General features: G+C 41.3%; 2 protein-coding genes across 2 annotated transcripts in view; one reads left to right on the plus strand and one right to left on the minus strand.

The window, feature by feature from the left end:
• The window catches only part of cdh23 (cadherin-related 23), a 196,456-nt gene that overhangs the window by 12,191 nt on the left and 163,141 nt on the right, over positions 1-21,124 (minus strand). The window contains exons 35-45 of the mRNA XM_082556277.1: positions 20,683-20,811; positions 20,308-20,535; positions 5,208-5,429; positions 5,004-5,123; positions 4,682-4,862; positions 4,166-4,299; positions 3,670-3,879; positions 3,294-3,401; positions 1,082-1,184; positions 426-551; positions 140-343 (exon numbers count right to left, since the gene is read on the minus strand). Of these exons, the coding sequence (XP_082412403.1) occupies positions 140-343; positions 426-551; positions 1,082-1,184; positions 3,294-3,401; positions 3,670-3,879; positions 4,166-4,299; positions 4,682-4,862; positions 5,004-5,123; positions 5,208-5,429; positions 20,308-20,535; positions 20,683-20,811 (1,765 nt within the window). The remainder of the gene's footprint in view (positions 1-139; positions 344-425; positions 552-1,081; positions 1,185-3,293; positions 3,402-3,669; positions 3,880-4,165; positions 4,300-4,681; positions 4,863-5,003; positions 5,124-5,207; positions 5,430-20,307; positions 20,536-20,682; positions 20,812-21,124) is intronic.
• vsir (V-set immunoregulatory receptor) lies at positions 6,979-18,956 on the plus strand. Its single transcript, XM_082556275.1, has 7 exons — positions 6,979-7,263; positions 13,677-14,078; positions 14,214-14,273; positions 14,372-14,482; positions 14,721-14,748; positions 15,137-15,312; positions 17,037-18,956. The coding sequence occupies exons 1-7, from the start codon at positions 7,161-7,163 to the stop codon at positions 17,066-17,068; spliced, it is 912 nt and encodes a 303-aa protein (XP_082412401.1). The 5' UTR covers positions 6,979-7,160; the 3' UTR covers positions 17,069-18,956.

The following is a 21,124-nucleotide window of genomic DNA, read 5'->3' on the forward strand; positions in this document are numbered from 1 at the left end:
CATTGTGATCAAGTATCACTACACCGAAGACAAAAAGCGCCTAAACCTCATACAGTGGAGGGGTAATACTTTTGTTTCAAAGTCCCTCCTCCCATCCCACTCACTGACCCAGATCATAGAAACAAAGCAATGCACACACCAGTCGGGCTGTTTTCAGGAAGTCGAACGCTGAAACTGGACGGGCTAAAGACAGGAGGGTTGTCATTTTGATCCAGGATGGTAACTGTGAGAGGTACGCTGTTGTTTAAACCTCCTATGTCCTCCGCAACCAGAAACAGCTCTACACGAGGCTCCTGAAATGCCTCTCGGTCCAACTTTGCTCCCTGGCGCACAAGTATCACACCTGGAGGGAGATACAGACTTTACCATCACACTTTTTAAAAAAAGAAATCTTCTTTCTTGTTACTGGAGAGTCACAATGTTACCAGTATCAGCATCTACGGTGAAGAGGTCCACCCTGGGTCCCAGCAGGCGGTACTTCACCACAGCATTACGTCCAATGTCTTTATCCTCAGCTAGAACTGGTCCATTTAAAACTGTTACAGTGGTTCCTACAAGACAGACTAAGATGTCAGGAATGAGGAAAAAGCTGTCCTCCCAATTTAAATCAATATGTGGTAAAAAGAAAAGTCATCTTAATTATTACACACTGAAAATTATTCACGTAAAATTCTTTGCTCTTCTTCTTTAAAAAGTAGTCCTTGTTTGGGGATAGATTTAGGCCTGTCACTTATGCTGACTTTAGTCTCACAATATTTCAAAAATAACATTGATCATCAGTCCTTACAAGGTAAAGGACTTTTGGAAGAAGTCTTCTGTACTGTCCCCAGGTCACGTGTTTGTTATTTGTGTTTTGAACAAATGTATTTTGTGTATCTGAAGTGTATTTATAATACAAGGCTATTTGTAAATCACTCGACAAAGTGAAAAAAAAAGCCTTTGCTGAACACGAACTGTGTGTAAACAGATTCAGGAAGTGGGTTAGACAGTGCTACAGACCATGTTGCTCTGCCATGCAGTTATAGGTTGCAAAGGTAGACACACACACACACACACACACCCACACACACACGGATGCTACCTGCAGCAGAGTTTTCTGTGATTTCAGCCCTGTAGCTGCTCCTGGTAAACACAGGCCTATTGTCATTCTCATCCAAAATGGTGATAACCAAGAAGTCTGAATCCTGGTGTGTGGGACAAAAGATTCATGGAAAGAAAATGCTTAGAAGACTGTGTGACACAGCAAGCAAGAGACAAATATAGGTCAGTCAACCTGCAAACTAATATAGAGATATCAGACGTCAGATCAGACAGATTTTGCACTACTTTGTTGCATGCACTAGTGGACTGCATTCAGACTCTTAGCGGTTCACATCTCTGCAGGCAAGAAGAACAGTTTCACACCTTTTCCCACAGATGCATGGTGCGTTTAAAGAAAACCTCACAACTGCAGTTTGATGAACTATGTTACTCTCGCTTTAAGTAAAAAGACCACATATGAACACGATGCAGGAAGTAAAGTATCAAAAAACAGGTGGGACATAGGTATAAACAGAAGTGTCTTATAACTCTTAAAGTATCAAAATTATGTAACTTTCAAAGATGAACTTCATTTGAACTCACGTATCACTGTACCTAGTAGAGCAAAATGGGCATAGAAAACCTTAGATTGAAAGTTTTTCTATTTTTCTTACATGAATCCACCGTTTGCACTTTGCACTTGTTACATTATATAACTTTTATAGTTGTGATCAAAGGTTTATATACAGTCATCATGGGCATGAATGTCATGGTAAATTTGTCACCATACAACTGAGTGGCGGGTGTGTCGGGGCTGGCGGTGTTCTTCCTGGGTCCACCTTGAGGCGGAGTCAGGCAATCTCCTTCACCTCCCTCAGTGGATTTCCTCCACTATCACTGCCTCCACCCTGCCCACTGAAGCTCTGGATTCCCTGCCACAAAACCATTCACTTGGGTTCACGACGACGCCTCCCAATTGGAAAACCGCTCTGATCCAAGTAAGCAGCCACACCTACTGAATCACTCCTCAGATTTCCTGCCTCACTTTGCCTCATTGTCTCTGTTCTCCCTGTGCCCTGGAGGAGACTGTAATCCTGTTCTGGTTAAACCAGTCATCTGTGCCCGTCTTCCGCTCCTGAGTTTCCCTAAGAAGTCTCCCCTCCACCTCACTGACGCTCCGCACATCTTCCCCATATTGTACATATTCATGTAAATAGTTGTTTAATATCTTGTGGGCTTGTTGTGGGTTTTGGTGTTTGTAAATGGCTTTGATATCACTGAATAAATCAAGTGTAAATTCATCGCTGAGCTTACTGAGTCTGCTTTTGGGTCCTTTCCCTCAAGCTGGCCTCCAGGTCACCTTGTGATAAACATGGGCTTTTAAACTTTTAAAACTTCGAAGTTTTCTTTTTCCAGTACAGCATGCATACATGCTTTTGGTAGACATTAACAAGCTTTTGCATAACTTAGGCTGGATATTTGACCATTCTCCTTGGTAGATTTGGTAGAATTCATATACTTTAGTTGGTTTCCTGGCACATGCTAGTTTTAAGCATGGGGTTAAGGTTGGGGCTTTAGGAACACCAATCAAAAAGCCTAACGTTTACTGCTTTATCCACTGGAAAACCAGTTTTGATGTGTGTTTGGATCATTTTCCTGTTGTAGCACCCAGCTGTGTCAAGTTTCAAACATCAAGCTGCTGATTTCAGGTGAAGTTGATGATGTCTCGTCTGGCCATAAAATCTATTCTCCAGAAGGCATTTGGCTTGTCCATGTGAGTCAGAACTCACCACCAACACAACGCAGAAGCTGGCCGCCCCTCCCAGAGCCTGGTTCTGTTGCAGTTTTCCTGTTAAAAGAGTTTCTCCTTTCCACTGTCATCAAATGCTTGCTCGTAGGCGTGTCTGATTGTTGGGTTTTCTCTCTGTTATGGTGGGCATCTGTTATTGTACAATATAAATCAACTTGAGGTCACTGTTGTTGTGATTTAGGGCTATATTACCCATTTGTGCCTTGTTCATCGTTCAAACTAAAGCAATCACCCAGAGTTTGAAGGGCTCATTTACATTTCATTCACATTATGGCAAGTGCTTTCGTGAAACAACTATTTGTGCATAACCTAAAAACCACGCTTGCAGTTAAATTCCCGAGATAAGCTGCAAAGACACACTATTTTATTTGCAGGCAGATGGGTTCATTGGTCTCTCTGTGAAACTGTCAGGGTGATAGCATGCAAACACTTGCAACAAATGCACACAGGAGAGTGAGCTTACCCTACGAGCGATGCGGGGATTCTCGGGGTTGTCTTTGACGGTGATGGTGAGTGTGTATTCAGCTACTCGCTCTCTGTCTAGTGGTCTGTTGACCTGGACGACACCAGTCTGTGATACAAACAAGAGACATATTTCACCCTTATCTAAAAAAAAAAGACAAATTCATATCCTGTCACATAAGCTTTTTATTTATAGTCTATACACAGCTAATGTATTTAGCTGGACTGCAGATTAAAGGGAGCCTAAACACTTCCATAGGTTAAACTAAACTGATAAACTGATCTGGGACTAAATCTAGAAGCTCTTGGATGCTTCTTTATCTTCCATCACCTGCTCCACCTTTTTCAGCCTAAACCCCACCACCCAGTTCTCTCACTGTGTCATTGATGTAGAAGGCTCCATCCTGGTTGCCAGCAGTGATGTTATAAGTGAGCAGTGCGTTGCGTCCGCTGTCTGCATCTTGCGCCCGGACTCTGGCCACAGACGTGTGTACTGACGCGCCTTCACTTACACTTGTGTTGTAAGGCAGGTTAAGGAGGACCGGGTCGTTATCATTGATATCAAGAACATAAACCCCCACCAGCACCTGAAAAAACATAAGAGCCACCTTTAAAAATAAAGGCATTCAGTTCAAGCTGGTTGAACAGCTATTAATAAACCCATAAAAACAAGACTTTATTATGATTTTTTTATATTGTGGGTTATGTGACATAAAGAGATTAAAAAAACTACAGCAGTCATTCAGGTGATATATAGTATCCTACATGTGGTTAATGTGTATAGTAAGCAAATAATAGAACTAAGCCACATTTAACACACAGTAACAGACATGGCAGAGTGTGTGGGTGCTTATGTGTGAAAGCGTGGCCCACCGAGCTGTTGCGAGATGGGGTTCCCAGATCTCGGGCTGTGACAGTGATGTTATAGAAGGCAGTGGTCTCTCTGTCGAGCTCTACATCCTTTCTCACTCGAAGCTCACCCTCCACTGGGGAAACCATGAACTCGTCTGACAGAAAAACATATAAGAGAGTGGAGATGCATATCAGTGTAGAAGGGGGTGTTCCTAGGCTTCTTATGTGACGTTATCTAAAGGTTCTCTACTTCACTAAAGGTGAAAAATGTCCCAGACCTTCACAGGACGCTGGGGATGTCCCTGAAACGCCCTGCCTCGGTTGTGAAAATGCTGCACGTCCCTTTTATACGACTATAAAATTTGGTTACTTAATAGTCAGGTTACAATGTTGCAAGGACATTTTGGACATGTTTCCAGGAAGTGTTACGAGACGGTGCCCTTCACAATAACTGTAATGTTCTCAGGATGTTCAGAGACGTTTTGAGGGATTTCATAACAGTTTACCGTCACCACAGCAAATCAGTCTGATACGAACTTTGGAAATCTCCACCGGTGATGCTGTACTCCACTTTGCCGTTGAGCCCGGAGTCTTCATCCCTGGCTTGGAGCGTCCACACCCGAGGCCCTGGCTGACCTTCAGTAACTTCAAAAGGTCCCTCGTAGGCTCTGGGAAAAGTGGGTGTCACGTCGTTTATATCCAGGACGTTCACCAACACCTAAAGAGGGGACAGGAGGGGAGAGTCAAATGAGAGCTGGTACACAGACGAAGGCGATCCTCGATAAAATGCAGAATGCATGTGGGTGGATTTCTATGTGTGTGTTATTCTGTAAATATAAATATGAGTGTTCGTCATCACTGTTGTGCTAGATGTCAGGCGAAGAGCAGGTTTTGGACACTGGTCCGTAGCTGTGACCACCAGCGCATAATGTCCGTTGCTGATCTCAAAGTCCAGCTCCTTCACAGCGGTAATTCTCCCCTAAATAAACACAGCATTAACAGAAGGTTAACATTTTTCTGCTGCTGCTTGTGACGCTTCAGCATAACTGCTCTTATGTCTCACCGTGATGCTGTTGATGTTAAAAGTCTGGATCAGGTTGCCTGAAGCGATAGCATATCGCAAGGTGCCGTTCAAACCCTCATCTGGGTCAATGGCCGTTACCGTAGCGATGGTGGCACCCACTGTCTCCGGTCCCTCGCTCAGCACTGTGACGTACTCCTCTTCGGGGAACTCCGGGGCGTTATCGTTCTCATCCACAATACGAACGTAGATGGTGGTTGAGGTCTGCATTACACACAGAGAAACACAGAAAAGCATTCACAGCTGCATGCTCTGTTTAGAGTGATTTTATTTATGTGAATGACAAAAAAACGATTAACTTGTGGCAACTGAGGCTGCAAGGGAGTCTCAATATGAGTTCATACTTCTTTTGTATTGCAATTACAATGAAACTACAATGAGTTATCATCAGTTGGGCGTGCAAAGGTCAACAACACAACAAAACACTTGTGATGCTCTCATGTGACACTGGATATTCAGCATTCACTTTATATGAAGGAATAATAAAACAAATAAATAAAAACAGGTGCATTGTTTGCTGAAAGAATATCTTGTGAGAACCAAAACGGCAAAATCATGAAAGTGAGCCATAAAGCCCAGCCTGTTCCAACTCATTTCTGGTTGTTCAGATCTTGACACATCAGCAGAAGTAAAGGTATCACTGCAAGAGATAAAGGTCATGCAAGTTCCTGCTCCACCAGTTCCCCAACCAGTGCTGCAATAAGAACGAGCGACTAACCTGGCCCTTCAGGCTGGGGGGGTTAAATTCGTCATTCGAATTTTATAATGCTCCAAAAACAAAACCCACCAAGTGATAACCTGAATATCACCACAGCTTTGTTTACTCTAAATAGTTTTTGGCAAAATCAAAAAAAAAGAAAAGACGTCAGTAAAACTTTCAAGGCCCAAAGGTGAAGTGCGATCGTTTTTCACAGGAAGATCAATTTACTTGTAAAAGAGCTCTCTTACTGTCACGTTTATGTTTTGTGTCCTCGTGATGCCACTGGGGTCATCTCAGTCTTAATTGTGCCTGAAAAAAATCTGATTGGAAACAAACAAAATCCCAGTTTGCTACAAACTGGATACTGAGCATTCGCAATAAACATTATTGAGATTTATCAGAAATATATTCTACCACTCCAAAACACGTCTTCCGGCCTGCAGACTATCACAGACTAAACGTCTAGATATTTCTAGACATACCTAACTAGAAGTAAAATCTTACAAGTCAGCAGACATTTCCTGATATTGTGACATCTCACAGATATAGTGGTCAGATATGCACCAGTCTGAAAATGTCCGTTAACAGAACAAGCTCATTTAGAAACAGTTTAATCACATAATTAGGGTTTGTTTTCTCCACCAAAAGACTCCAGCACCCTCAATACTATGTGCAACACATGTCGAGTCAACATATGTCTTGATGGTCATTTGCTAACTACCGTGTGAAAGCTAACAATAATATAAACAATGACTGAGCGAGCTGATAAGGTAATACTTTGGTGCGATTACAGTATGCAGATGTAAAAGCCTGCAGGCTGCCCCCAAAAATGTGATGATGCAACATTTTAAACTTTGCACCACTGAAAACAGCTCAAACTCTTTTAATATAAGTCTAACAGACAGGAACACAAAAATAAATATATACATAATTTTTAAATCCCTAAACATTTATATCAATATTGCCGTTAAAAAACAAACTAGTATCTGTGAGGCTCTTTTTGCGAGAAAGGATAGTGGGTGGGTCACTGAGAGCGAGAGAGAGAGAAAGGGAAACAATGAGGAGGAGCGAATAAGGGACTGTCACGCTGCTTCACAACTCAGAGAAGCTGGAGAGACAAGGGACGATAAACCTCCCCAACTGTTCTGGAGTAAAGTTCAGACAAGTCGCCTAGTTTTAGACTGAATGGGAAGAAAGTTGAACAAAGGCTACTTGTAGATCTAGTTGAAAGCCAAATGTTGTTTATCCGGACAGCCATGGAATGGGTCTCACTCCGTCGCTCATCAGTCTGGGGAAAGAAGTTCGTGTTTTGGTCGCTTTTGCTTTGCATAGCTGGAGGTAAGCACACACGTCCATCCTTTTAAGACTCGCTTAACTGGCTGATCCGGGCGTGTATGAACTTGTCAGTTGTGTTGTTTAGTGAGCGGCTAGTTGACTGGAGTCACAGATGGATTCTCTGTTTTAGAAAAGTCACCTGTCACACACTGATATATATATATATATATATATAGATCTAAAAAGCATCTAGATGGACAAAACAGCCAACTTGCTGTGTCTTACGTGTCTGTACCAATGACAGTAAACCCTCTGCACACTCTGACTTTGATATTTTAACCTCTGTTAGCTTTTTACGACATGCACTTGAACGCAGCGACCCTGTAAGCCCGTTATTTTATCTCGCGTGTCTCTAGGTTTTTACTGAGTTGGTTTGTTGCTGTTTTGAGACAGAACATCTGGCGTGGAGCTGTTTAAACCGCCCGCCATGGATGCAGCCCAGTGGAGTGTAAATCCACCTTAAAGTCAGCGACTTTGAGCTTGACGAGATCAGAAGACCCCCCCCCCCTCCCCCCAGGTTTCAAAACAACTTGTAAAATAAATGCAGCGGACACGAAAAGAGGCGGCTGCAAAAACGCAAGAAGTTGATCCTCTGAAAGAAGTTGAGGAAAAGACTTCCTTGTGCGCAAGAACTGCACATAGTTTATCTTTTTAAGACGTCCGTAGGTTTCTGTTTTCTTGGAATTTATTGGGGATTCAGCTGGGAGCTGCGATCATACCCACACTTCATTTATTTATTTTATAAAAGGGAATTTGGGATTGGCTGAAGTTTAGGCAACTGACGGCGGAGGAGAGAAGAGATGCAGCTGTCGCCTCCGGGGTGTAGGGTCCTTCACTTCAAACGCCGCTTAAAAACTCGGGAGAGGTTATCAGCTTTCGCCTTTAGGATTTAAATAAGCTCACCCAAAAGCGAATGTAATGTTTTACTTAAACTCTATACAAATCAAAGCGTTTCTAGAGCAGTTGCTTGTGGGGATTCAGGTATAAAGCCAAAACATTCAGTGACTCAGATATACCATTTGATATGTTTCTGAATTGTTTATGCAGCACAATGAAATCCGTATCGTTTAAGACAGTTTCCTCCTTTCAGTCTTGTTATGTCTTCCTTGTTGGGACGTTTCCTTCCTTTCAGCTTATGATGAAAACAGCTGTTTTTGCCACTGCCAGCAGTGGGTGTCTTCCCCATAAAAAAAAACTGGAACCAAACGGTGCCAATTTTCCAACCAGTGAGTAAAAATAAAATTACTCATTCTTTCTCTGCCTCCTTTTCTGCTCGTGTTGTGGCAGGGATTGTGCTTGGTCACATGTGCCAGATGGGCAAATCTTTTACCTATGCAGCAATAAGCTGAAGATGGGGAGGGGGAGGCCCCGTCTTCGGCTTGAAATTTTTCTGGTCATCAGATTTTGAAAGGTCTGTGCATTTGTAGTAAAATCATAATATGAGTCATCAAAAGCAGCGGCCTTCATGCTGCTAGCAAGGGGTTTTCTCTCGCAAGGGCGTTTCTCTGAACAGCTCAAGGACACAGTGATGACCACTGTTGGTGGAACCTTGACTCTGCTTTCAACCTAATGCGACCTGAGATATGAAGACATTAAACTGTGCCAGAAAAGGTTTAACACTGGACGATGTAGTGAAAAACAGGAAGGCAAGGTCAAAGTAAAAAGAGGAAGTTAGTTTATAATAATGAAGTCAGTTTTTAAAAATGATGTAATCCCCGGATTTTTACCATTTTTGAAAAGACAGAAAGGCCCACGTCTGCTCATTTCCACGTCTGAAATGAGAGGCCACCTTCATTTTTAAAGTGAGGAAATAATTGTGCAATCGTGTTGTAAAACTTCTCACAAAGCTGTCATTACACAACCATTTACATGCCATTTATTATGTCAAGAAGAAAAGAAAGAGGAAGACAAATTAAGCACACAAAGTGCACACGTTATTTTGGAAAATGCTGCCACAAATTTAGTTTACAAAGTACCAAGGGGCACATCAGATTATTATAAGAAAATGTAAATCTCTAAACGTTGACCTGCAGCTGTGACCCATAACCACTTCCCTTTGTGACAATGTAGAGTGTAGAGCAACATATTTAAAAGGCTTCCTGTTGCTGAAAAGGTGCATCTGTTTGCCATTTCATGCCAGGGGCTTTAACTGAAACTCTCTTACTTTAGAGAGGAGCTCGTCTCCTGCTGCTTTCACTAACACCCTGTAATGGGTTTGATCATCATTACCATTACAGTGGGTGTGAAAAGGGCAGGATATGTGTTGGGAAACAACACTTGCAAGTAGAGGATTAATGCAGTTTGAGAAAACCAGATTTATCTGAAGGGTTCAGCAGCTTCTGTAACATGAGGTAATATCACCGTGCAGACTCACCACAGGGTTATTCAAGACGTCAAAGGTGGGGAAATTTTAGCAGGGTTAATATATGTTTAATCAGCACAGACTATCATTCATGTCTGAACGAAAGAAAGCTGTCAGTGGCAACATGTCCTAAACAGGTGGCATTCTGCCTTAATACAAAGGAGGGCCTGTTTCTGGGCCCTCGGGGGCTATCAGGATTCTGAGAACAGTGATCAGAGGAGGAAACTTATATGTATAATTGAGCCAAAAACACGTCTGTTGTATACATGCAAGAGAAAATCAGACTGTTCCAGACACATGGCATAGCTTGTTGGTTTGGAAACCACATCGAGACAGCTCAGGTAGTACCGACACTGCAAACGCCACCCACTTGGCATGCTAAAAAAAATCATGTTCATTTCCTTTGAATACCTATTTAAAGATCACAGCGTTGTCGGTAAGAAATGTGTGTGCACATTAGCTCTTCCAAGCTGTTCCCCCAGCAATTAGTTAACATTTAGCTATATTTACCGAAAAAAATGCTGTCTTTACTCTCGCCTTCGATATGCATCACTTCTGTGAAATAGGTCTACAGAAAGCTTAAAGAGCTGTCAAAATGAAATTAGGAGAAGAGGAAGGTAGGGTGGGTGTGAAACAGGAGAGGCGAAGGGCTTCCTCTCCTATTGTCCCACTAGGAAGCCATGAACAGTGGGGGGATAAAAGTTTCACTTTAATCACCATCCCAGGTCTTCCTATTGCTTTTCCTAACACACAATGGCTCCAGTAGAGTTCAGCCCCGAATACAGAATTATGGCATCGACCTAACATTGTGTTACACACACACACACACACACACACACACACACACACACACACACACACACACACACACACACACACACACAGGATGCACACATACTGTGCAAACAAATGTGCCAGCCAATGAAAGAGGAAAGGTGATCGACTGTTCTGCTGTATTTAACAGCAGCTGATTCTGTTAATATTTAGACAAAAACACTTGTGTGCTTATTAATTCTGGCTTGTTTGCACGGTGCAGCTTCCCCTTACAAATAAGTAGCACTGCCAGTAAGAGCCAGCAAGTAGTTAAATCCACTCTAATCACATTCAAAGCAAAAGTTTCTGCAGGCTTAGACGCATGTGGAAGTGCTTTCAGTGATTCACAAAAACATGGGTAGTTACTTTGGAGATTTAACTATCTAAATTATACAGCTACATAGAACAACATAACTGAACTTGTTAGGGAACTAATAAAACATGGGAGCTTTTAAATTACTTTTCTTTCTTTGATGAAGCTTGTCAGCTTATTTTTTTCATAACTAGCAGGGGAAAAGACTTTAAACGAAGCAGTAGCTCTCTAAGAAAACTATTAATAGAGAACGCACCGCAACAAGCAGGTCAGCAGAACAAGTTAAAATGAATCTGTGCAAACACAAAGAGTTAGGACCAAAGTTTTTAAAGTTTGGGATATGGCTGTAATGCGGCAGGCACAACAAAGTTAATCCCCCACTGTTTGAATGATCAAGTAATTGTGTAAGTAATGTGTAAACTGGTTAATGTATTGCCTCATATTGTAGGAAAGCTGATCTTTAGGGGTTTTTTTTAAATAGTTGTGTAGACAAATACAGTAAAGATGTGCTAGGAAATAATGACTGGCATTTTATACACATTTAAATAGTTTAATCAAGACTCTGATTTACAGGTTAATCCCCAACATTAATAGTGAGCATAAATCAGCAGGGACAGTCATCTCCAACGCTATAATTACTGGCATTGTGGGTAGTGGTCCAACCTGCTCGAGGTTTTTATCACATAAAGAAACACGAAGTTTGCAACATCTGAAGTTTGGCTTCATGGAATAATGAGCAAGAAACGGGGAGTGGAAGTGTTTATGTGCTGGGATAACTCAGGAAGGAAGTCCACTCCCCAAATTCTGGCATTGACTGAGACTCCACCCTGACTTTCCCAAACAGAGATATGGACACACACACATACACACACACATTTACTGTAAAATTTTGCCATGGTGTCATTATAAAAGATACACATACGTGGGCAAACTCTTCTTTCTCTGCAGTCCACCCACACACGCACCCGTGCATGCAGCCTTCCTGTAACTTTTGCAGCAGTAAGCATTCTTTAATCATCTGTTACAAAGGCAGATCATTACAAAATAATGAGTCCGTTGACAAAGCTAGAGAATGACAGCCTTTTTACGCTGCTCTTTTACAACATAGCGAGGCGTTATATAGGGTGTGCATTTTCCAGATCATGTGTCTGCTTTAAAGTGAGGTTCTGAGAGTGGCATCACACTGCCTAGCCTGAGGATGAGCTCATTTTGTTGTGTTTTTGCAATGCAATAATCATTGAAAGCACACAATTTATGTTTATCTATTCATGCATTCCACTGCAACACTGAAGAATTCACAACAGGATGTGGTTGAGGCAGAGAGTGAGAGAGGGAGAAAGGTTTATGCAATAAGCTGAGAACGGGCTCACAGCTGTGCAGCCGGTTTCCTGAATGTACATGAGTGTGTGCAGAAGATCTTTGAGCGTACCATCCTTTGAGATATTAATACACATAATCGATACACAACAATTGCTGTGTATTAATACCAAACAGCAAGATGATATTTAAAGTTAATAAACAGAACTTCAGTGGGATTTTTTTTTATACTGTCCCCATTTTAAGAGATGAAGAAGTTCCTGCCTATATTTCTGTAGCTCACAAAGAGGAACAAGAGATTTAACTCCCTCAGGACATTTGTATATTTTTCAAGACAGCAAACTATGCATGATTTTTAACCACAGTTTAAATGTACAAAATAGGAAGCAAACTTTGCACAAAAACCCAGGAAGCATGCAGAAGTGTGCCACTAAAGCCCATGTTAAGTTTGGCAGGTGATAAAATTACTGCTTTTACTGTGGTTACTTGTGCAATGACTCACTGTACCTGGCAGGAACTCAACTCAGCACAACTTTTAGGTGTGCAACTAATTTCAGCAGACCTGCCATTTATTTTCTACATTAATTTCAAATTGCTCAAAACATGTTATTATCAAAATGTCACTGTAGGGTTTTATCCTTTGCTTTTTTAAAATCTTTCGTTATGTAATTTTCCCCTGGCAGTTTGTACCCTGGAAAGGCCCGCTGCCAAACCAGATGCGACTTATATTTGTACTTCCTTTTTTCCTCTGGTTTTTCTGGGTCATCTGTAATAGACAGCTATAGGGAATTTGTGTGATCTGAACCGAACAGAATAATAACAAGAATGGCTATTATTGCTTTGACCTTGTGACTCTGTGTTTGTCATTATGGTGAAATATAGTGCTGGAGACTTAGTTTAGTAAGTCTTTAGTAGGAACAACCAGAAAGGTTGCTTTGAGTACTTTGAGCTTTATGGGAGTTGTTGAAACAAAATAATAATAATAATAATAAAGCAATATATAAAACATCAGCAAATAAAAGACTCATTTTTGTTTTTGTTTTATTAGAATGAAGAAGTATAAACTTATATGATCCTACTTCTCCTTCCTGTCTTCTCGTTCCAAAGTTATACCAGCAAATGATCCGTCAGTGACGCACTCCACACTGATATGTATACGTAAAACATGTGCAGTTATACATCTATACATCCATTCAACTATACTATACATATCTGTACCCTTGGATTGACTCACACTCACAGCCACTTTCTTACACTTTACTCTACACCTACACTTTATCCCAATTTTAATAAATAATCATATTTATACTACATTGAAGTGTTATTAAATAAGCAAACAGAAATAAATCAATATGGCACAGTCTCACCCATGAGTACACACAGTGAAGATGCAAATGATCTGAGAACTCATTTGCATCACTGTTGTAGTTGGTGTGATCCTATTAAAAGCTGGCCACAAGTTTCACTGTCCCGCCTCTTTCAGTAGCGACACCCTAACATTAGCATCCCTAAACTTAAACATTTCTATGGATACGTAGAAAGGAGGAGGTACCATCTCAAAGGAAGTTGAATGCACTACATTCTTCCATTGCTTTTGTCTTTTCTCTCTAGCTAAAGGTGAGACACACCACGCCCAGCCCCATTCCACGCTGATTGCTTCTCCTCCCCACCTGTACTACACCTGTCCTGAAGGTGCAAGAGTCAACATGACGTGCGTCCAGAAAGGTACCCTGCTTTCCCCCAACGATGTTGTGAGGAGCACTTGGCTCTTCACAGCCCACAGTGACCAGCACTGTCATCCAGGAATGGGCCCAAGGAATTTTTCTCACCCACACCGTAACAGCACATTGCCACCAGGAGTGAAGATGGATCGCATGGGGCACAACCACTGGTTGATTCTAGAGAATGTGAAACCTTCGGACCAGGGCCGCTACTGCTGTGGGATTCTAGAATTCAATAAACATAGCTTGGTGCAGAAAGCCTACAACCATGTTATTCTACAAGTTATACCGCGTAAGTATGTCAAACGCTGTGAATGTGCACTAAGGTTATCAATAATATATTTTGCAAGAAGCTCAGGAGCTGATGTTGCTGAACAGTGAAACTGTTTTGACACGAGTGAGAACCGATTTATTTATCTCTTTCCAGCAAGGAAAGGATTTCAGAATTGCACTGTCTGGGATCCCACACCAACTGCAAGTACTGCAAGTAAGTATGAAACATTATTCAGGCCTTCAACCAATAAATGTCTGAGGCAGTTATTTCGTGATGTTATTAAACTCACAGCCTGTCTGTTGCTTCCCTAGGCTCTGTGCCAGTGGCCTTGGCTATAACAGCCTGCATCGTGGCTCTGCTGTCCCTGCCTCTTATTCTAGTGCTCGTGTACAAACAGAGGGAGAATTCACCGTTAGGAAGACGTATGTATTACTGATGTGCACAAACAGCTACACACACACTCACACTTAATTTCCACCTTTGGGCCACATAAGTCTCTCACACTGGACTTCCCATAGTGTTTGTTCTGACACGTTTCCTGTCAGTGAGCTCGATTAACTGTATTTCACACAGTAGGAAGCGCATTCATAGTCTTTTTGTAGTGTTCCGCTTTGTTTCAATTCATTTACAATGGCCCATTTCCTATTTCCTCTCTCCCAGGTGGACAAGAGCTAGTGAGGATGGACAGGTAAGGTTTCCCACAGGCAGCTGATCTCAGCGACCAGCTTCAAAACACAGCTGCTCCTTAGAATAATAGACTGTGAACACGGTGGCCACAACACTTGTGACACAATAGCTAGATTAAACCCACTAGCCTCATTAAAATAAACTAGTTAAAACCATGTATACATTTTTTTTCTTTTGCCATGATGTGTCCTGTATATGCAAATCCTACTGCTAATCATTTAAGTGTAGTGTTAAATTGTCATTACAGAAAATCCCTTATTAAATCCAAAGTGACAAACATGAAACTCTTGCATGTCTCTAGGAAAGTTTTGAAACAGTTTACTGGGTCATATTGAAAGTTGCTCACTTGTAATCATGCTTCTTCTTCATGTATGTGTGTGTGTGTTCAGTGAGGCTCTGGGCCATGAAAACCCAGTGTTTCGAGGGGGATCACCAGAAACAAAGACCCGCACTGTTTCTCAGATCATGACCAGGCAGTCATCCGAGACAGGTCGCCACCTGTTGTCCGAACCGGGAACACCCCTTTCTCCTCCGGCACATGGCGACGTATTCTTCCCAGCAGAAGGTAGGACCCCCCCCCACCCTGCCTCACAACTTGTACTCATACAATATTCATGCTGAGACTGAGTCGCTGACATAAGGGACCTTCCACTGGTAAACATCAAAGCCCAAAAAGGCAGTGCAAGTCATCTCACTTTTAGAGGTCATTTACATGGCTTAGTGTGTTATATCTGTTGTTCCGATATTCTTATTGTTGTGAATGAATGCAAATCACTTTGTTCACATTTATTTCACACTCAAAAAAAGAAACACTTAAAAAAACAAAAATGAAAAAGTACCGGGATATGCGTGTAACTGCATTGCACACAAGGGTTTTGCAAGACACCTATATCAAAATGTGCACTCAGTCTGGTAAAAGACTGATGCAATCAAGAACCACTAGTTCTTTCTGTGCTTTTGCTGAAACATCCTGCGTTTGGTGGAAGTGTTGGTGGAAAGATGCTCGTGAATTTGTAGTGCGTAGCTGCACACTCAAAAACAGCTGGGCTGAGTCTTGCATGACTCTGAAAATATATTGTGTAGGAGATTTCATCCCCCCCGCACACACACACACACACACACACACACACACACACACACACACACACACACACACACACACACGAAACCACCCCCTTACACTGTCCTCTTCTTAATTCTTCTCACAAGTCATTCTCCACCCATCAGCACTCTCATTGAACACTAATGGCTCCTTCAGTTGTTCCTTCTGACTCAACTTGAAATAATATTGAAACATTAGACACGGTTAAGGGGTTCAATCCTTAGTGTTTTTCTGCCGATTCCTGGGACACCTGTGCAGACATTCCAGGCATACTGAGGCGGATTGCCCCCATTTCCTTATAGCACGGTTTGAGATGTGCATGGGAAGAGGGTAAGGTACAACTTACTGAGTATACAGCCTTAAGCAACCCATAAAGGTTTCAACACTGTAATAGGTGAATATATGGACAAGCCTTCCTGAAGCTCAAACAGAAATGAGAAACATAAACATAAGGTAAAATTGTGCCATATGCTGCGGTTTTCGCCTCTTCAATCAAACATTATTCTTTTACTGGGGAGCTGGACGCCTTTTCCATTTCTTGGTGTGATCTCTATGTTTCCCGTCTGCAAAGAAAAGTCAAAATTATTGATAAAACCTTCATATGTTCGACATAAAAAACAATATCTTTGACATTTGTCAAGGAGGATTTTCCATGCCGGAGCTCATTTCCTTCAGTGGTCCACAGATGTTATGTTGAAATACACAGCTTCTCATAAGGTTTCATGTTACATGGATGGAGGCCACACTTTAGCTTTCTTCTTCATTTTTTCCAACTTGCTGACCTTAAACTTTGCGGAATTCAACAAGCAGCACTTCCCTGTTATCGCTAGCATGTCGCAACCCAGACCCAAGGCCTTGTTGTTCTGCTTTTTAATGAGTTTTCAGAAACACGAGTAGTTCTGTGGAACTGATCAGTCTCCATGTGTGTCTGTAGTACTCTGAGATGTGGGAGTTATGGAAAAAAAAAAGTTAAACAAAGGAAATTCTTTCAATTTTTTCATTTGACTTTTGAAAGATCAGGTATGTTTGAGGCAGGAAGTGCACATTTGCATGTTCGAACACCCCCATATCTAATTTTCCACATAACAAAAAAAGGAAAAGAAACGAATTGTATGTTTGTGTAGGTGGATAGTGATACCTACAATGATTTCTGTGCTCTCACTGACATGCACTGTCTTTGCTTGCAGCTGCCATCCCTGAGTTTCCAGAGTTCCTGTAGGTTTCAAGAGGAGCTGAACCTCAATCATCACTCAAACTGCTGATCTGGAAACAGCCCCGCAACTATCTTCCTCTTCTCTCTGCCTTCAGACGGACGCTCTCCTTCGAGCCATCTCAGAATAACCCCGGATTTTAGTCTGTACATTGTCTGGACCCAAGGAGGGAAAAAAGAAGGCTGCATTTCTTTGATTCATAAACTACTTCCACCTGCAACAACAGCTGCAGGCAAAAAGTGAACTTTGGCTCGTGACGACTTGTTGTGCTTCATTTTACATCCAAACACTGGCGATGGCTTGCAAACCATTCATTCGAATCAGGTACCTCGTTTGGATGAAACACACTGCTTATAATAGTGTTGGCATGTTTTTGATTCCAGCCCTAAATAACTCACTTTGCGTGACTGTCTGTATAATTTGTGTCAGTATTGCGGTTTCTATATGTCAGCAAGCACACCAACCATAGATCTATGCTATAGAAAATGTGCAGGGGTGGCATGTTGTTTAGGGCAAGTCAAACCCTAAAGAACTCACAATGATTTCTGTAAATTTCCTGTGTCACTCTTGTGGTTTCTTTGTAACTGTAAGGGGGCCAACCGAAGACTTATTGTAAATCTGTCTTTATGTATTTGCTAAATGCACAAGCTGTCTAAGAAACAATCCTATGTAAAAGACCCCACACAAGACTACTTTTTAACTTGTTGATGTTGTAACCTTTACACAAGAAGGCAGGAAGGTTACATCTCCAGGAAGCAAACAGTGTTGTTTTTGTTTTCTTTCTTCTTCATGTTTTTTTTTTTTTAAACCGAACAACTGGTGTGAGGACGACTTAACACCCTTTTCTCCCTTTAGTCATTTGACATAAGCCGTCTGCACCAGCGAACTCTCAATCATCAGAGAAGTGCCAAAGGTCTTGTACAAAAAAAGAACAGTTTTTGCTTTTACAGGCATTATGCTGTTCCTCTGTTTTAACTTGAACTTGCCATGTTTTCTATTTCTTCTTTGCTACCTCAGCTATGCGTAAACTCTGTTGCTTTAAATACTGTCTTTCCTTCCTGTGCTTCCAGAAACGCAGCCCTTCACAGTGGCCTTAAATATTCTCATAAAGTGCTGAAAATTGCAGGAAGAATTTAGAAAAAGCATTCAGAAAAGACGTTCTTGCTTGTGCTCGTGTACAGTTCAATAATTCTAAACAAAATGTTTATTGTTTTTTACTCTTGAATGTAGCTGATTTTTATTAAATAAAGAACAACAACAAAAACCTTAAAACAGTTTAATCACTGCAGTGGAAGTAAATCTTTTATGAATATTTTTGTTTTTTATTTTTTTTATTTGACTGTGGTAAAATATATTGTAGTATTCATTTGTATTTTATTAGTACGTGTGCAATGGGGCTGTTTGATAAATATCAAATATTTCAAGTGAAAGTGCGGGAAAAAAGCTTTAAAATGTTAACCTAAGATCAGTGAACACAACTTGGCTTAAGAGAAGAAGGGCGAACGTATATATGACAGCATTTTTGATATTATTTAGTGTGACTGTAAAAACCACCGGTGGGTTTTTTTCACACTGAGGTGTACAGGAGGTGCTTGGAGGAAATCCTCTCTAGAACGATGTGTAGCAAGTGTACAGTTCGGGTTATTATGTAAAGATGTTTTTATTCTCTAAGAGTTAATGATTGTTTTTTGTGTTTAAATGCTTGTGTTTTCCATTATGCCTGCTTATGTGTGTCTGTGTATGTGTGTTTTTAAAAAAAATCTGGACTGTGACCACATGTTGACATGAGCGCAAACGTTAACAAAATACAAAAAGGCTTGTAATTAGCATGTTTGTTCTGTATATTACCGCTGAATCCTGCTATTAGTGGCTTTTATAATAAAGTGGCACTTTAAAGCCTTGTGTCTCTCAGTTGTTCCTTTCAAATGGCAGGTCTCCAAAACTATTACATTACAAGGACATACTGCACTTCTGTCTGGGGAGCCATCACAGATAGAACAAGGTTGTTCCACTTGTGTGCTTCTAAGATGGTGCACACCAGAGGGAGACCGGCATTGAGGAGAGAAAATGATAAAACAAGCTTAGCATCTTGTTTCATGAGAAAAGACAGAGCTAGATGACTGATAAGTGAAAATCCCCGGTGATGGCCATTGTTCTCTTCCCAGCTTTTTCTCCAGCTTTACATTGACTATTTATACAATGCATTAAAAAAATGTGCATTATTATAGGTGTAAAGTAAATTTATAGCACAAAACTCAAGTACAAGTTACATGACAGTGGATGCCTTTGTGACTCATACAGTACTGTACATTATTCCTTCTGTATAAGCACACAAAGGGGAAAAGAAGAAATGTGAATTGTGGCTTTCGTTTTGACAAAATGAAAGCCATTTAACTTAAAGAGAATATCAAGAAACCACTATATTTGTCTTCCTGCATTTTATATTTGCCATATTTGTGCCTTAATTAGGTCAAGCAGATAAGAAAGCATTAAGCAGACCTTAACAGAACCCGTGTCTCGGACAAGAGTGTGAGTAAGATCAAAACTGTTATGTATAAGAAGCTGAATCCTCTTAACCAGTATTATTCAACTTTACTCATCATCATCATTTGTCCTGAAACTCACCTTGAAATTTCATTTAAGTATATTTCCCAGTTATTATTTTAACATCTATTTCTTAAATATAACACTTACATGTGTTATTTGAGAGCTTATATCCATTATTAGTACACTGAAAATAACCCATCTGTCTGCATACTGCTGGAGCCTATGCTAGGTATCATAGGGGCAAGAGGGAGGGTACACCCTGAACAGGTCGCCGGGCCAACACATGAGTCCAATTTTTAAAAATGGGGTAAATTACAAATCCCCAAATAGCGCTCGTAGGTGTCTGTTTTGTTTTCCCAACACAGCTGCAGTGAGTTTACTTTAATATCAAGTGCCAAAAATAACACATTCTTTTCATCCACTGAGCTGTGGCGTCTGGCAGTACTATTTACGTCACAACCCAGATTGCGGCGGCGCTACGTGTTTGTAAATGTGGCCCATAGAGGCAGAACTATTCATGTCTACCTCATGCATGCACACTTACAAACACAAAAAATGGTTAGTTATTTATTATCCTGATGAATTCAGATTCAATACTCTCAGTGATCTGAGAGTAGCTAAAGGAAAAAATTGTTGGAATTGATATTAATAAGATATGTTTGCAGCATGTTGTAATGCCATGCTTACTGCTGTGCCCTACCGACAGAGGTGGCGTGCCGTCATCTTCCACGGTGACCGTTAGTCGGTACTCGGCCTGGCGCTCTCGATCGGGAGGGGATGGGCGCGTCACCATCTCTCCGGTCACTCGGTCCATGCGGAAGGTCAGGTCCTGGTTTCCAGCAGTGAGATAGTAAAACAGCATGGCATTGGGACCGATGTCCCGGTCTGTCGCCATCACACGGACGACTGATGTACCTCCTCCAACGTTCTGCAAAATACATCAAAAAAGAAGCCTTGTTAAATTATGGATCATCTGTGGTAGACTATAATAAAACTTACCAGCTGAATACTATTTCTGTATACACTGACATCACTGGCTTGCTTAGCTTAGATCGTGTGTCGAGTGCATCCCTACCTCATTCACGCTGACGTTGTAGCCCCTCTGGCTCTCAACAACTGGCGCATTATCATTAACGTCCAGTATGTTGATGGTGAGAGAGTGGTCCGTGTGTCTGGGAGGTGAGCCATTGTCAGTGGCACGGACCTAAAACAATACATGTGAACTGATGTGCATTAGAACACAAGCCTCAGCATGCATTTTGATACCTGGCATTAAACCCCACAGAGGATAAATAAACGAAACGCATGCACTTTGAATACTTTATTAAAATCTGTTTTCATTAACATCAATAATATTAAAACATGACGAGTAAATGAAAAACACTTGTGCCTTTTGTATCTACAGAACAACAGTCTCAAAAAATGTCTATTTGGTTTTCAATTAAAAGCATCAAACATAAGGCCTGGGGGCCAGAATCGGCCCAGCAAACACTCCAATCTGGCCATTGAATGGCTTT

The sequence above is a fragment of the Aulonocara stuartgranti genome, assembly GCF_965226115.1.
Source record: "Aulonocara stuartgranti genome assembly, chromosome: 13".
Taxonomy (NCBI): Eukaryota; Metazoa; Chordata; class Actinopteri; order Cichliformes; family Cichlidae; genus Aulonocara; species Aulonocara stuartgranti.